The 15554-nt window shown below is 41.6% G+C and overlaps 2 protein-coding genes across 2 annotated transcripts; both read right to left on the bottom strand.

Annotated features, from left to right (window-relative positions):
- Window positions 1-440: 440 nt before the first annotated feature.
- Window positions 441-4939, bottom strand: LOC9266918 (probable LRR receptor-like serine/threonine-protein kinase At3g47570). The gene is given in 2 exon segments (XM_015762298.3): window positions 441-1114; window positions 1216-4939. Coding segments are annotated over 2 exon segments (3315 nt in total). The 5' UTR covers window positions 4142-4939; the 3' UTR covers window positions 441-725.
- Window positions 4940-5512: 573 nt separating this feature from the next.
- On the bottom strand, window positions 5513-13605 carry LOC4351159 (wall-associated receptor kinase 2). Its single transcript, XM_015760366.3, has 4 exons — window positions 12868-13605; window positions 9670-9944; window positions 9054-9248; window positions 5513-6898 (listed from the first exon to the last, which is right to left on the bottom strand). The coding sequence occupies exons 1-4, from the start codon at window positions 13566-13568 to the stop codon at window positions 5838-5840; spliced, it is 2232 nt and encodes a 743-aa protein (XP_015615852.1). The 5' UTR covers window positions 13569-13605; the 3' UTR covers window positions 5513-5837.
- Window positions 13606-15554: the final 1949 nt, after the last annotated feature.

The raw sequence follows: 15554 nt of genomic DNA, 5'->3' as shown, positions 1-15554 counted from the left end.
GCATCTGGTTCTTTCTAAATCTAAGATGTTGACTATTGGTCAACCTGACATGAACAAGTCCAACTGTCCAAGCATGCATGATGATTTTTCCTTCCCTAGTCTAAAAGCATATGAGCACATGCAACTTTTTCCCTTTCCCACTTGTGACTAACCAAGACCTTGATAGATACAGGACAAATAGCTATCAGTATTCTTAGAAAAGATTATCTCCCTGACTGTTGCATACTCGTTAATTTCGGTATCATTGACCTGTTCTAAATAATGACTACAATTTTATAAATCAAAGATTTTGCAAATTGTAAAAAAAAAAAGAAATGAGGAAAATTATCCTGCGGCCTATAAGCAGAGCTGGCCTGTCAGGCAACCAGTGAAGTCCATGTCTTATCTTGAATGTTTACACCCAAACTTCATTCCTTTCTAGGTTAGAATATTCTTTCTTATGTTGGCCTGGACATAAAGCATATTTTAATAGCAGATCATTTACAACCATATCATGGTGCAAATCCATGAAGCAGCAGATCAATCATACATGTACACAATTTAAATATTGTGTAACTAGCTAAGAAACATAAGAGATTTATTCATATTCATCCATACACATAAAGAAGTAAAGAGTAATTGATCATTGGACAAGTTGCTGATGCTATTATTCTGTTATTCTTAATGCAGAAGCAAATATGGGTGCAGAGGATGATTCGTTCTTTCGTATACGCAGTCAGGCAGGGTCAATGGAACACTGCTGTTCGGTTCTCATCTCTTCCCATAGTTGCTATCGACTTGACGTACTCCTTCCTAATCTTCTTCAACGTCACAACAACATCACTCATCACCATTCTTTGCTCTGGCGAGTCAGACGAGCAGAGCAAGCCCAATTCAAACACTGGCATAAGAAAGCCGTCAATGCTACTGGTAGAAGAAGAGCTGTCCTGTACAAGTTGGCCATCTATGACATGGACAAGGTTTGCAGGAAATGCCTGAAGAACCCACTGCCTGATGTTTAGTTCTCCCACAAACATAGCATCTGTTGGTCTCTTCGCAGTGAACACTTCAAGCAACATGATCCCATAGCTGAATACATCGCTCTTCCGTGATGCTTTACCAAGGGCGCCATACTCTGCTCAAGAAAAAATGATCACCAAACATTAGTTGCACCACTTGATAATTACTCTATAAAAGATCAGCAAGGATTCAGCAAAACAGATGATACTAGCTTACCTGGTGCCATGTACCTGACTGTTCCTGGCATGCTAGCAGAAATCATGGAGCTATCATCACCTAACAGCAGCCTTGCAATACCAAAGTCTGACACATGCGCCGTCATGTCATCATCAAATAGCACGTTGCTAGGCTTCAAATCACAGTGCAGAACCACTTCGCAGTGCTCATGGTGCAGGTATTCCATTGCCATTGAAACGTCTAGCATAATATCCAATCGCTCAAGGAAACTTAATTGAATTCTTTGATCAGAGTGTAGAAGTGCCTCTAAGCTTCCATTGGGCATGTACTCAAGAACCAGTGCTCTGAAGTCCAGGTTGGAACAAGTGTTAAGTATCTTTATCAAGTTGCGATGCCTAGCCGTTCGAAGCACCTGACACTCAGTATCAAAGCTTCTAATGGCATGTTCCATATGTTGGTGTATAACTTTTATGGCAACCACCAAACCGCTGCTCAGCTGACCCTTAAAAACTTCTCCAAAGCTTCCAGAACCCAACATATTATCATCACTGAAATCATTAGTAGCACGAGCAAGCTCATGGTAGGAGAGTAGTTGATGACTGGCCATGTCAACCATACCAACAGACATCTTTTGGTGCTTAACTTTCTTTTTAAGAATTACATGTAAGCAGCAAGCTACAGCTCCAACTGTGATAATTATAGGAGGGACTAAGTATTTTATGATCCGATGGTTTTTTTTGGGAGAGGTTGTTTGGCATGGTGAAAATCCTAAACGGACAGCACCACATAGCCCTGAGTTCCCAACCAAGGATTCCAGCGTGATGTTTGAGAAGACACCTGTTTCTGGTATTTGACCATGTAGGTTGTTGAAAGATAGGTTCAAGCTGGAAAGGACAGTAAAATTGGCCAGGTATTCCGGGATGGTACCGGAAATATTGTTGTGGGATAGATCCAAAGTTTCTAAGCTGGTAAGCACACGAAAAGAATCTGGAATTGAATTTTGGAATGAATTGACTGATAGGTTCAAGTAGGCTATCATTTGAAGTTGTGCAATTGAATCTGGGAGGATGCCAGTGAAGTGGTTGCTAGAGAGATCCATGATATTCATTTGCTTCAAATAGCCTATATCAGCCGGTAATGCACCACTCAAGAAATTGTGGGACAGATCTAGTTTAACAAGTCTATCAAGATGAAATAAGCTCGGTGGTACAGTGGATGCTAGTTGGTTATCAGATAAATCTAGGTATTCTTACTTGGTCATGTTACTAATGCCCATCGATATGGAGCTGGAGAATTGGTTTGTTCCAAGAAATAATCTTTGAACATTCTTCAGCACGCCGATATTTGACGGTATGGGGCCAAACAAGCTATTTTCACTGAGATCAAGCCACTGTAGAATCTCCAAATCCATGATTGATTCTGATATTGTACTGTGCAGTTGGTTATCACTAAGATCTAGATACTTGAGACTAGTTAAGTTCCAAACTGTAGATGGAAGGACACCGGATATATTGTTTCGACGTGCGATGAATGCTTGCAGCGTGCTTGATAGATTGCCCACATAGTCTGGGAGGTTTCCGGTGAAATAATTTGAGTCGATTTCAAGGACAGAAAGCTTCCTACAGTTAGAAAGAGCAGACAAGAATTTAAGATCCCCCTGTAAGCTATTTTCGAAAATAACAAAGTATGTCAAAGAGTTCATGCTGCCAACTGTTGATGGGACAGATCCATCCAACAGGTTTGTGCTCAAATCCAGGCGTGATAATGCAGATAAGTTGCCGAGAGAAGCAGGGATGGGTCCCCTTAGTTGATTCCTTGCAATAAGCAAATCTGAAAGTTTTCCAAGCTTTCCAATATCTGCTGGAATGGTTCCTGTTAGGTTGCACGTGCTGAGCTCTAGGGAAGCCAGCATGGTAATGTTGCTTAACGCATCAGGGATTGAACCACCATCGAAGTGATTCTCACCCAAGTTGAGCTTGACGAGATTCGTCAACTTGCCCAGCCATGATGGCAAAGCACCCTCGAATAAGTTCTGAATGAGGGAAAAAACTTGGAGTTGCTGGCACGCCGCAAACCCCTGTGGAATTGGACCGGTGAAATTGTTGGCATCAATGGAGAAAAACCAGAGACTCGGGAGTCTGAAGCTTTCGTTGCCTGGGATAGGGCCAGTTAAGCCGTTCAAGGCAAGAGCAATAACTCCTAGCATAGACATGTTGAAGACGCCTGGTGGTACTGGTCCGGCAAGTTGATTAACCTGCAAGTCAAGGAATTGAAGCATGGGCAATGAGCCGATGCAGGCTGGTATTGATCCAGAAAGGCTGTTGTTGGCAATGTTGAGGTAAGATAACAAAGGTGTGTTGTTGAACAGACTGTTTGGGATCGACCCAGTGAGGCCATTGTTCTGAATGTTGATGCTGCGAAGGCTGTGCAGGCCCTGCAGATCGGCTGGGATTTGTCCAGAGAGCTGGTTAACCGCGAGACGAAGAACGCCAAGCCTCGTGAGGTTCCCTATGGAGGCTGGGATGACCCCTGAGAGGGCATTATTGCCAAGATCAAGGAGCTCGAGGCGATGCAGCCTTCCGATATCGTCTGGGATTGAACCCGTGAGGTTTGTGATGGTGAGGTTAAGGACGGAGAGGAAAGATAGGTTACCGATGTGAGGGCTCAGCTTTCCTTGGAGGGGAACTCCGGGCAGCTCCACTCCGGTGACACGCTGCCACTGCCGCCGGCTGCAAGTGATCCCCATCCACCGGCAGAACGGCGTGCCGGCAGTCCAGTTGGTGGCAAGAATGTTGTAGGGATCGGAGAGCTCACCTTTGAAAGCCAGCAGCGCAGCGAGATCGCTGTCGCTGCCATTGCTCTTGCTCGTCCCTGGAGGAGAAGCAGCAGCAGCAGCAACCACAGGGGACAAAGTGATCAACAGCAGAGCGGACATGATGATGCATACTGGAGATCCGAGCGCCATGACGACGCTGAAGTGATGCTTTTGTGGCAATTAACTTTGCAACAAGCTAAGAACTAACAAAGCATTATATGTATTTCCCTCCTCCTGATTGGCTGACTGACGGTAATCAATGAGCCCTTGGATGTTGTTTTCTCTCCACATGTGGGATTGTGGGGCATGAAACTTGTTTCTTTCACACTATTGACGAATCAAGACCTTGACAGATACAAGGTACATATAGCTATCTTTGCCGAATGAGTCGAATATATTGACTGTTGACCAATCATGCACGCACCGGTTTTGATTGGAACCTTGTTTGAGCTTTCTTTTTTAAAGCTGGATCAAAATATCGTCACAATCCGCTGGTGGAATTAGAATGGCAAAAATGAACCGTTCTGTCTGATTGAGATCAGTTACAGCACTGGAATATTCACTTGCTTTGGGTTGGTTGGTAAAACCACCTGAGTTAACTTGTTGACAAGCTGCTCTACAGTTCGATCCATGGCGTCTGCACTAGAGCGAATAAGGTAAATTTGACAGTGAAACCATTTCTTGCGTTCAAAAAAAAAAAAGGCTAAACCATTTCAGTCGCAAGAAATCTATTCTGATGGGCAAGGCAAGAAACTCTTACATGATTGCGTGACAGAAATACATGTTATGATGTTAAATTGGTAATTTTACCATCCTTAAGAAGATACCAAGAGATACCATATTTTCTAATGTAAAATTTGGTATCTTTAGGTACTAAGTATCTCAAGGTATAATTTAGATACCTTGATGTACTTTTCTAATAACGGTAAAATTCTTCTTTATAGTAATGTTTGTACAAATATCAATCAGCATGATGCTGCATATAACTCGCTAGAAGATTTACATGGGCCGGCCCCGAGAGCAATCAGGCACTGGGCCTTTATAACGGCACATGAGATGACGGCCCAAATAATTCAGGAGTAAAAAACGGCCTCAGGGCCGACGAATCGAAGCGGTCTGAAAAATTCAGGAGCTGTTTTTTAAGATTGCGTGGCTAGTATCGTTATATTTTTTTTTATATAATAGCACATATATTTTTATATTTTATTATTAAAATATATCAAAATGTATTTTATTTTTTTAAAAATAGTGGAGTGAGTCGATCAGACAAAACAAACGAACGGAAGAAAATAACAAAAACTAAATATCAATGTTTGTGCATTGAATGTATTAGTTTCTATCGATTAACAGTCGGTCAAAGAATAATAAGCTAGCTAGAGAGAGAGAATAATTAATGTGGACGAATTAACTTGAGTAACATGCACATAATTAAACACTACAGGAGTTCATTGCTTGTGTCAAAATTATGTGACGAAGCTTTGTTTCGTCACTGTTTATCGTATTTGTAATGATAAAATAAGGTTTTTGCCACTGTAATATCAATCATTAGTGCTAAAATGTTATAAGTCATCACAAGATATAGTATTAGTGACAATTCTTGAGCGAGAAATTATTAGTATTACATGTAAACAAAAGACACTACAATAAACACTGCAACGGTAACAATAGAAACGGTGTAATTAATACTACAATGCGGCGTCACGCAAACTCAAACCAACGTGCGTGATATCTGCTGTGCTGGGTAACGAGAGGCAACAAGCTAGCAAAGTCATCGACGGACCAACTGACCGAGAACCTGAAGATCGGGCTTGCATTCATCCAGTCGGCGTACGTGTAAATCGATCATCTAGGACGACACACGCGTGCATATTTGCTCTCTCAACTGCTTAAGCTCCTTGACAACATCCGCCATGGTTGGTCTCTTCTCCACCTTGTTTTTGAGACACCGGACCGCGACGGCCGCCATCCTGTCAAGGCACTCCATGCAGTAAGGATACAGTGCATCTGTAGACGACAACATGTCCTGGTCATACATCTTCCTCCTTTCGTTGTTGTCTTTGTACCGGTTGACAAATTCTATTGGGAGGCTTCTCCCATCGTCGTACTTGGCCTTTTTCCGGGTGATGAGCTCCAGGAGCACGACCCCGTAACTATAGACATCGCTCTCCATAGTACAGTACTTGCCCGTTTGTATGCATACAGGGTCGACATAGTTCATATCAGCACACACATGCTTCATTTTCAATGCGAGCTCAGATGACCCAAAGTCGGAGACCTTAGGGATAAGGTTGTCATCAAGAAGGATGTTGGCTGGCTTGACATCTCCATGAACAACGCTTTGGAGGCCAGATGAGTGCATATAGGAGAGAGCCTCTGCGGAACCAATGGCAATGTCAAGGCGATTTAGTAGCGAGAGAGTTTGCCGCTCGAATCCGTGTAGTTTTTTCTCGAGGCTCCCCTGGGGGATGAACTCAAAGACCAGCATGGGGACCTTTGTCTGTAGGCAACATCCTATGAGACGAACCACGTTCACATGCCTAATAAGTGATTGGATCCTTAACTCATCAACAAATTCTTGGCCACGCGCTCGCGATGATGGAACTTTTGTTGGAACGAGAAATTTTGGCCAACGAAAAGCATTTTGTGTTCGTGTTGCACCCTTTGCGATGGAGTATTTGACGGCGACCTGCTGGTCTTTGTAGGTTCCCATGTAGACTTCACCAAAGGCACCCTGCCCAATCTTGGTGCACTTCCCTTTTGTTATACTGTCCAGCTCCTTCTCCGTGAATATAGTAATGCCCATACCCTCAAGCAGCCGGCCACCGTTATTATCAAAGAACCATCTACGCCTCCATTTCTTTTGCAAGAACAAAAGAGCAAGAAAAGCAATCACCGCGCAAACCGTGGCTGTATATATAGTGAGAGAAATAGTCAAGAGAGAAAGTCATTATGTCTTTTTTTTTTACCAAAGGTTAGAGACCCGGCTTTTAAATGAAAGCCAAAACAATATAGTTTAGCTGGGGACGCCAGCGTACAGTAGAGGAAGCTCCCAAAGGGATCAGCCAACACCGGAGCCCAACTAGCCATCCAACTCTTAAGCAACGAAAACTATTTGATTGAACTCCCAAATATTAACACTACTAATCCCCCACACATTACGTCTTTTTGCCGGTCATTGAAAAATAATCCTCCCTTCCGCATTGTGCCATTGTAAATGATCCAAACTAAAGTAGCACTCAGATTTTAACAAATACCAAAAATAACATGAAAACTAAATTATGGCCACTTAATAATATTCATAGAAGCATAAAACTGGTATTTTATGATATTATTATTATTATTATTAAATATTCCACGGGCATGTTTTGGTATGTTTTACAAAATAATGTGTACCATAGAATTATATATATGCATGGTATATCATAAATATTTTTTTGGAATATAAGAGATATGCAATATATATATATGAAGTGTGAAAATATTTTTCTTCAAACATTTTGTTTTTGAGCTACATGTACAAACATTTCAAGCTATAATTAAAAAAGAACTTTCCTCTCATCTTTTTGAAATTTTCTTACCATAAATTTGATTACAGGCACTACTTCAAAACCACTCATAGGTATCGGGACATAGGTGCCGGTTCTTTTAAAACCGGCACCAATAGGCCTTTTCCCATCTTCGTGTGATAAAAAAAATCGGCACCTTTGAGCCCTATAGGTATCGTTTATAGAGGAAAAACAAACACCTATACTATATGTGCATTTTTTAAAAAAAAGAGTTGGTACCTATAATATATTATAGGTACCGGTTTTCTAAAGAACCGACAACTATAATATATTATAGGTGCCGGTATTTTAAAAAAACCGACACCAATAGAAACAGACCGAACCAAACCCCCACCGAGCCGATAGCCCCCACCACATAAAAAAAAACCCCATCTGCCGATCCGCGCAACCTTATCCTCTCCCCATCCTCTGTCTTCTCACACCTTCCTCCCCCTTCTCGATCCGGTTCTCTCCCCTCCCCTTCCCCCCTCCGTCCGTCCTCCTCCTCCTCTCCAACTACGCCCACCTCCTCCTCATCTTGAGAAGCTCGTGAACGATGGCAGTCACCGTGGCCGGGAGATGCGAGGAGGTGTGCTCCACCGACACCACTCCTCTGGGATCACCTCGCGCCAGCGCCAAGGCCAGTGACGGCCGAGAAGGCTTCCTCCACAGCTTCTTCACTGTCGGCTCCACAATGGGGCATGAAGGCGGCTGCGGCCGCGGCTAGAGGAGGTGGGGCAATGTGGCGGGGTTGTCTCAGGGCGGTGTTCCTGGCCGTGGTGCAGCTCAAATTGACGCGGTACAAGAAAGCAGAGCAAGAAGTAGCTCAAATTGGCCATGGTGGAGCGCTCTCACAAAATGAACTAGAGAGGTGGAGCTTTGGTTTAGGCAGCTCCTCAACTCCACTCCAGACTCAACTCCTAGAGTTAAATTTAGGAGTTGGAGCTATACCAAACCAAACAATACCAAAATTTGCCTTGAGCTGGCGGCTGAGGGTGCGATTGCCTTAGCGTGGAGTTGTGATTTGGGATTTTTTTATTTGGATGAACTTGTTTTTGTCAAATGAAGATTGTGATTTGGGGATTTGTGTGTGTGTGTGTATTGTGAGTTGTGATCTATGGATGTGGATTAAATTTGCTTTGGGGCAACAGGGAGTAACTCGATGCATCGGCTCGAATCGAGCTGATGGATCGAGATTTTTTTTTTATCGTGTGTTCCTTAAAGGTGCCAGTCCCACAACCGGCACCTTTGACTTTGGACTATTGGTACCGCTAAATTGGTACGGTAAAAAGAAAAATAAATACTAGCGGAAGATCTAAAATTTTGATAGTGGAAGAGGGAATATGGTCTCAATTAGTGGAAACAAAGAAATAAAAATTCTCAATATATAGTTAATGATAGTACCCGCCCGCGATCGGTATATTTTAGCTACCTACTTTGCTATTTTATTCGTATTGATCAATATTAATAGCCAAAATTAAGTGAGCTTAATTATAGAATAATTAAGGTCAACTCACCAAGTATCGCTACGATAGGTGCTGGAATCATGGGCCTGCATCCCTGGTCACTGGTTTTACCATTCCCTTTAAGTCCAAAGCGGCATTTGCAGTCATAACCACCAACTGTGTCGATGCATCTGCTACCACGGTAACAAGGATAGAGTTTCTCGTACTTGGCGGGATCAGCTTTCCTAAGCTCACACTCATTAATATCTGCACATCGGTGATAAAAAAGCACTAAATCTGTCATATTCAAACAGACTATATTCAATCAACTAATGCTGTAAGCAAATTGAATACTGTAGTAAGCTACTTATATGCATGAATGGTAACCCATGTCATATGGAAGAAAATTGCCCGAGATCAGTAGTACTACCTCCTTCCCAAAATAATTATATTTCTAGGATTCAAAATTCATCTCAAAATAATTGTAATTCTAGAGTACTAATTGCCCCATCAATCATCTCTCATTCAAATTTCTCCCTATTTTACCCTCAACCATCTTTCCACTCTCACATAAACACCATTTAACGAGGGACATCATAGTCTTTCTTTTCGAACCTTAATATATGTTAAACAACATAGAATTACAATTAGTATATATACTAGTACTCCGTATTAATTAAGAACTAACTTGTGCATCCGTCGTTGCCGGTAACATAGGGATTGCCGGCGTATCCCTCGGAGCACTTGCAGAGGTATCCATTCCCGTTGGTGACATTGACGCACTTACTGTTTGCGCTGACACAGGCAGGAGCTACCTGTCCTGCAGCTGATCTTGCAGCTGATGGGCACGATCCATTTTTCCTGATGGCCCAATCAAGCACCGTTGGGACCATGTTCTTCCCATTCCGGTGTCCAAACCTCTTACTGCCGGCACGACTGAAATCTTTCCTGGTGAAATTGTACCTATATTACGTAGTAAAAAATTATATATGTATGCACAAGGTACAGTACATTCATAGATAACACTGACATTCTAAAACATGACATCAGGAGTACCATATATGGACACTTTAGCTTTTTTCTCTAGAATTTATTTTTATTTCGAAATAAATTTACTATGTTTTAGAATTAGGAACTATAAGGTTGTATGTGTGTGTGTGTGTATATATATATATATATATATATATATATATATAGAGTAGCTCTATTATAGATCCCTTCCCTAGAATAACTATTCTACATCCCCTCCCCCCTCCCATCCGTCCCCACCTCCCTTTCCCCATCCCACGCGCGGCCCCTCCTCCTCTCGCGCCTCTCTCCCCCTCTTTTTTCCCTCCTCTCGTGCTTTTTTTTCTTTTCCTCCCGATCTCTCTCTCCCCCTCCTCCCGATCTGCCTCTCTCCCCCTCTTTTTTCGTTTTTCTCTCCCTCCTCTCCTGCCTTTTTTTTCTTTTCCTCCTGATCCTTCTCTCCTCCCTCCCGATCTGCCTCTCTCCCCCTCTTTTTTCGTTTTTCTCTCCCTCCTCTCCTGCCTTTTTTTCTTTTCCTCCCGATCCTTCACTCCCGATCTGCCTCTCTCCCCCTCTTTTTTCGTTTTTCTCTCCCTCCTCTCCTGCCTTTTTTTTCTTTTCCTCCTGATCCTTCTCTCCTCCCTCCCGATCTGCCTCTCTCCCCCTCTTTTTTCGTTTTTCTCTCCCTCCTCTCCTGCCTTTTTTTCTTTTCCTCCCGATCCTTCTCTCCCCCCTCTTTTTTCGTTTTTCTCTCCCTCCTCTCCTGCCTTTTTTTCTTTTCCTCCCGATCCTTCTCTCCTCTCTATTTTTTCGTTTTCTTTTTCTTTCTCTTCTCTCCCTTTGCTTCACCTTGAAAGAAAATTAAAAATTAAAGACAAACCAAGACTTGAACCCATGATCTCATGTTTCATAGCAAACTCTTCTAGCCAATTTTCCTTATGATACTATGTGATTTGATCATTGTTTGCTTGCTTTGTATGTATGTCCAAATTTTATGAGAACAAATTAGCTAGTTATGTTACTGTAATAATCATACATTGTTATTATGATTCGGCAGTAACATTACCATGTAAGGGTAGTAACATGATATGTTACTACAAAATTTATATCTTGTTACTGGCAGTAACAACATGACGAAATTTGTAGTAACAAAGAACCTGCATAGTAACAGCGGCCGCCCTATAGTAGTAATGTTTTTTAGATCTAGAGTATTTTAAATCTCAATCTTTATAGAGTACTAATGTACACGTCATGTCTTATTTTTCTAACCCATTTACATCATGGCGTTCGTAAAAGAAAAGTGCTTAACGAAACTAGAACTATCATAACTATTTTTTAACGTTGTTACTGCGAAAAGCAGAAGTGTTACTGCATATTGGCCATCGTGTTATTACGCTATTCCAGTGAGACGAGGACTAAAAAAAGAGGTAAATCTCAATCTTTAGAGAGCAATATCTCTCACATCATATCTTGTATTTCCAATCTGTTTGCACCATGAAGTTTATAAAAAAACGCTTAACAAAACTAGATCCATCATGGCTACTTTTTGACGTTGTTATTGCGATAATGTTGTCTTGTTACTGCACGATGACCGTCCTGTTACTGCACGATTCCTGCAAGACGAGAGCAGCAAAGTGGTGGGCGGGTTTGATTGGCGGGAGGATGCTTTGACCGAGGTGGGAAGGGGGTTTTGGGCCCTAGGAAGGGTGGGGGAGGTGGGTTTGACCCATGGGAGGGTGGGGGTGTAGAATAGTTATTCTAGGGGTGGGGTGTAGAATAGATTCACTCTATACACACACACACACACATACTTTACATACTTTATCTATAAAGTTACAATCCATTAGGTCTAAATCTCAACAAGCAACCATGCCACATCATCACCTACTAGGAACAATTACATATTTAACTTCATGCAAGCATGTAACATCATCTACAATCTATTTAATTCTACAAATCAACATGTAAGCATATCCAATCATCAACCCTCACATCATTTCCATAATATTTTAACAAATCTATCTATCATTTTTATAATATTTAACATATAATTATTAATATATACGTTTTATGTTAAAGCGTGTGTATCATTTATTTGTTTTATATACTAATAAACCCACCACCTGATGTTTCATTATTTTTTTCTTTTTACTTCTATCTCGATTGTTGAAAAAAAAATATTGAAGATTGCTTAGTAATTCCCGTAGTCTCGCAGTATATCTTGAACTTCTAACATGCACCACTTTTCCTCCAGATGTAGTCGATTCATTTGTTTCTTGTTTTTTTCTACTTCTAAAACAACATTTTTGTTGTGCAGTATGTAAAATATCTTTGTTTTGTTCATACATAGTCTGGATGATTCAATATTACAATTTGCATGATAATAGAATTAGTCTAGATGCATTATTATGCTTATATAAACCATAAGACCTCATCTTTTCACTTATGTTTATGCTTATCAGCTAAAATATGAATTTTCAATCTTAAATTTCGAGCTGCTTTTGGGATTTTTTTTTCATCGAAGTTTATTTTTCAGTTTTTGCTTTTAGATCGCTAAGAACACATGTATAAAAATTTTATTTACAAATTACTTTTCATTTGCAAATATGCCGTTTCGCTTATTTCACGAATAAGTGAAACAATGAGGCTTTATATAATTTCTAGATTTATACTCTCTCCGTCCTATAATATAAGTGATTTTGGGTGGATGTGACACATTCTAGTACAATAAATTTGGGCGTATAGGATGTCTAGATTCATTGTATACTAGAATATGTCACATCAATCCAAAATCCATTATATTATGCGGCGGAGGGAGTATAAGGCAGTGCTGCATCCCAATTTTCGGGTGAAGTTTTAACAAATGCTGTGCACTTACCAGCCTTTCTCGGCAACGAAGGCGTAGCTGCAGGGGCTGTCTGCCCGCACGAGGTCGTCGTCGAAGCCGTCACCCCAGGAAATATTTAAGACACTAAGGTTGGGCGGGATGGAAGGCACCTGGCAGCAACCCAGCCCCGTACATGGGTCACCGTCGTGGGCGGCCTTATCCAAGCTCGCGCACGTCGAGATGCATCCGGTCGAGTAGCTCCCTTTCTTCCTGCCAATCAGAAACGCTACCGTGTTGCAGCCGATCGCCGTGAACTCGTTCCTTTTCCGCGACAAGCGAGATTTGCCATGGAGCTTCAACCGCGTGGAGACGTGCTCCTCGTGGTGTGATGAGTCGTAGCATTGGTGGGCCACATGAGTGTAGACGCGCATCTCCCCTGCCTCCAGCGAGATGTCCTTGATCTCTATGGTGCCCGTGTACGGCCTGGGAGGGCTAAAGCTATGGTTGCATTTGATGGTGAAGCCCGGCCAGGCGCAGTCGACGCCGATGCCGAATGGGTAGGGGATCTCCACGTTGCCGCACTTGCTCGGGCACGCCGCCGGCACCGGCGCCGGCGCCGGCGTAGCCGGCACTGCCAGATCAGAAAGTGTCGCCGCTGCTGCAGGAGCATGAAGAAACCAGCATAGCACAACTACTACTATGTGTGGCATGGCAATTAGTCGTCGTATGCGAATTTCGTCGTTTTTGCCCATTTCTAGTAGCTAGCTATGCGTGCGGATTTGCAGTGACCACGCATGTCTTTATATAGTGGATCGAGTTGTACTACTAGTAGACATATATACGGTGTTTAGCTAGCTAACGTTTTTAATCCTATATTATGCATCAAGATCGCCAATGATGGTCTCCTAACATACAACCTCCGCCCCTAAATATTTGATGCCGTTGTCTTTTTTAAACATGTTTGACCGTTTTAATAATCTGTTAGATACAATCATCTAGAGTAACCTGAAGCACCATGATTGTTTACTAGCTAGATCGTTGTACCCATTACTTGAGTGCAAGCTATTAGACGTCTACAACTTGAAGGCAAAGTAAATTTTCTAGCACCATTATAATTTTTCTCTATTCAAGATAATAAATAGATTACTAAGTTAGAATAGATAAAAAAAAACACAACCATGTTTTCCTCTAAATTAGAATAGATTAAAAAAAAGTTGTTGTATGGTACACAGTCTATGGAGTTATATGTGATTTGTTATATATCCGTTGGCGTTGTTAATTGGGGCATTTGCAAATTTGCCACCGTTTTTTCAATATTGCAAGGATGTCACTCGAATGATAGTTCTAGTGGTATTTTTGCAATTTTCTATTGGCAATTTTACAATAACGATTTAAAGTAGTGGAAAATTTACAATTGCCCCTTGTTAATTAGGTTTGCCTAGGCTCACACAAATTTCTAGATCTGCCACTGTATGGACATTTTCTATTATGGGACTCAAGCTAGGTTAACCGTAGTTTCGCCACTGTTTAATTAATGCTATACGCAAATTTCACATTCTTAATACTCCCTCCCTTCCAAAAAAAAATACAATTTATACCCGGCATGGATGAAAGTGAGAGGGTGTGGTTGGGTAAAATGGAGAAATATAGTCAGGGTAGGTTGTTGGAGGGGAAATAGTACTATAAATATTCTAGAAATTTATTTTTATGGGATAAAATTTAAATGTTAGGATTGAATTGTCTATGGCATGGGTTGGAGGGAAGTATATTGTCTATGCCGTCTTTGGATACCATTACTAGTATAGACGTCGGCGATGTTGGGTTAAATATATATAATAATTGGCATATATAGACGTTGGCCATTTCTGGAGTATATATGCCGAGTAGCTGACAAGTATCTTTGTAATTACGTCGTCAACGAGTAAAGTCAACAGTTAATTACTACAAAAACGTGCATATAAATTAATGCACATGTATACCAGACTTAATATCTCGCTACTCGCGCGCGTTGTTGCCAAGTTTCACAAATCATAACACTAACAACAACTCGCTATCAGACAATGAAACAAACTATATACTCTATGTCAATACAGTGGTCTGTGTCATTCTGTCCATCTAGCTGAGGTTTGACTTGTACATCGCTTATTTAATGGAACGAAACAGACGGCGGACGATGACTTGTAAATGGCTGATAAGGAGGAATTTTTTATCTGGTGTGTACTAGTGATATGATTGACGAACGATGTATTATTTGATTAAAGGTTGGCGCCAAAGATTATTACAGCATGCAAGTTGTAGGGTGGATTGGGCGTCGGAACAGCAGCACACACACTCCAGACGAAACCTTTTACGTTGCTGTGGAAAATGGTAGAAAATTAAGTGTAAGATGAATTTATTTGTTAGCTAGACAACGTAATTTTAAATCGAACGACTCCTAAGTCTCTAACATCTGCGGTGCCCTTACTGTCTCGCTCATCTCCCAGTTTCTCTTTATTTAGGATGCGGTGCTTCACGTACAACTCTCGCCAGGGGGTCGAGGATCGTCTCGTTTGGCGATGGATGTCTGACCAGCGCTGCTCAGCGCATTCGGCGTACCAGGCATTCTTCTATGGCCTCCATTCTTTTGCCTGTACTAATCTTCTCTGACACACAAAGGATCCTGCTAAATGCAGGTTCTTCCTTTAGTTTGCATTCCAGCAGTGCTGCTGGACGGCTGATCTCCTCCAGAAACGTGGTAT

This window comes from Oryza sativa, chromosome 11 (assembly GCF_034140825.1).
Source record: "Oryza sativa Japonica Group chromosome 11, ASM3414082v1".
NCBI classification, from domain to species: domain Eukaryota; kingdom Viridiplantae; phylum Streptophyta; class Magnoliopsida; order Poales; family Poaceae; genus Oryza; species Oryza sativa.
The sequence above is the reverse complement of the archived record's forward strand: the minus strand, read 5'-3'. Positions and strand labels throughout refer to the sequence as shown.

What these genes read in the sequence shown, in the direction of transcription:
- LOC4351159 (XM_015760366.3), bottom strand. Translation starts at nt 13,568, where the DNA reads ATGGGCAAAAACGACGAAATTCGCATACGACGACTAATTGCCATGCCA. An exon ending in TTCGTTGCCGAGAAAGGCTG is followed by an intron (nt 9,945 to 12,867) that starts GTAAGTGCACAG and finishes TACGTAATATAG; the next exon opens with GTACAATTTCACCAGGAAAG. An exon ending in CGGCAACGACGGATGCACAA is followed by an intron (nt 9,249 to 9,669) that starts GTTAGTTCTTAA and finishes ACCGATGTGCAG; the next exon opens with ATATTAATGAGTGTGAGCTT.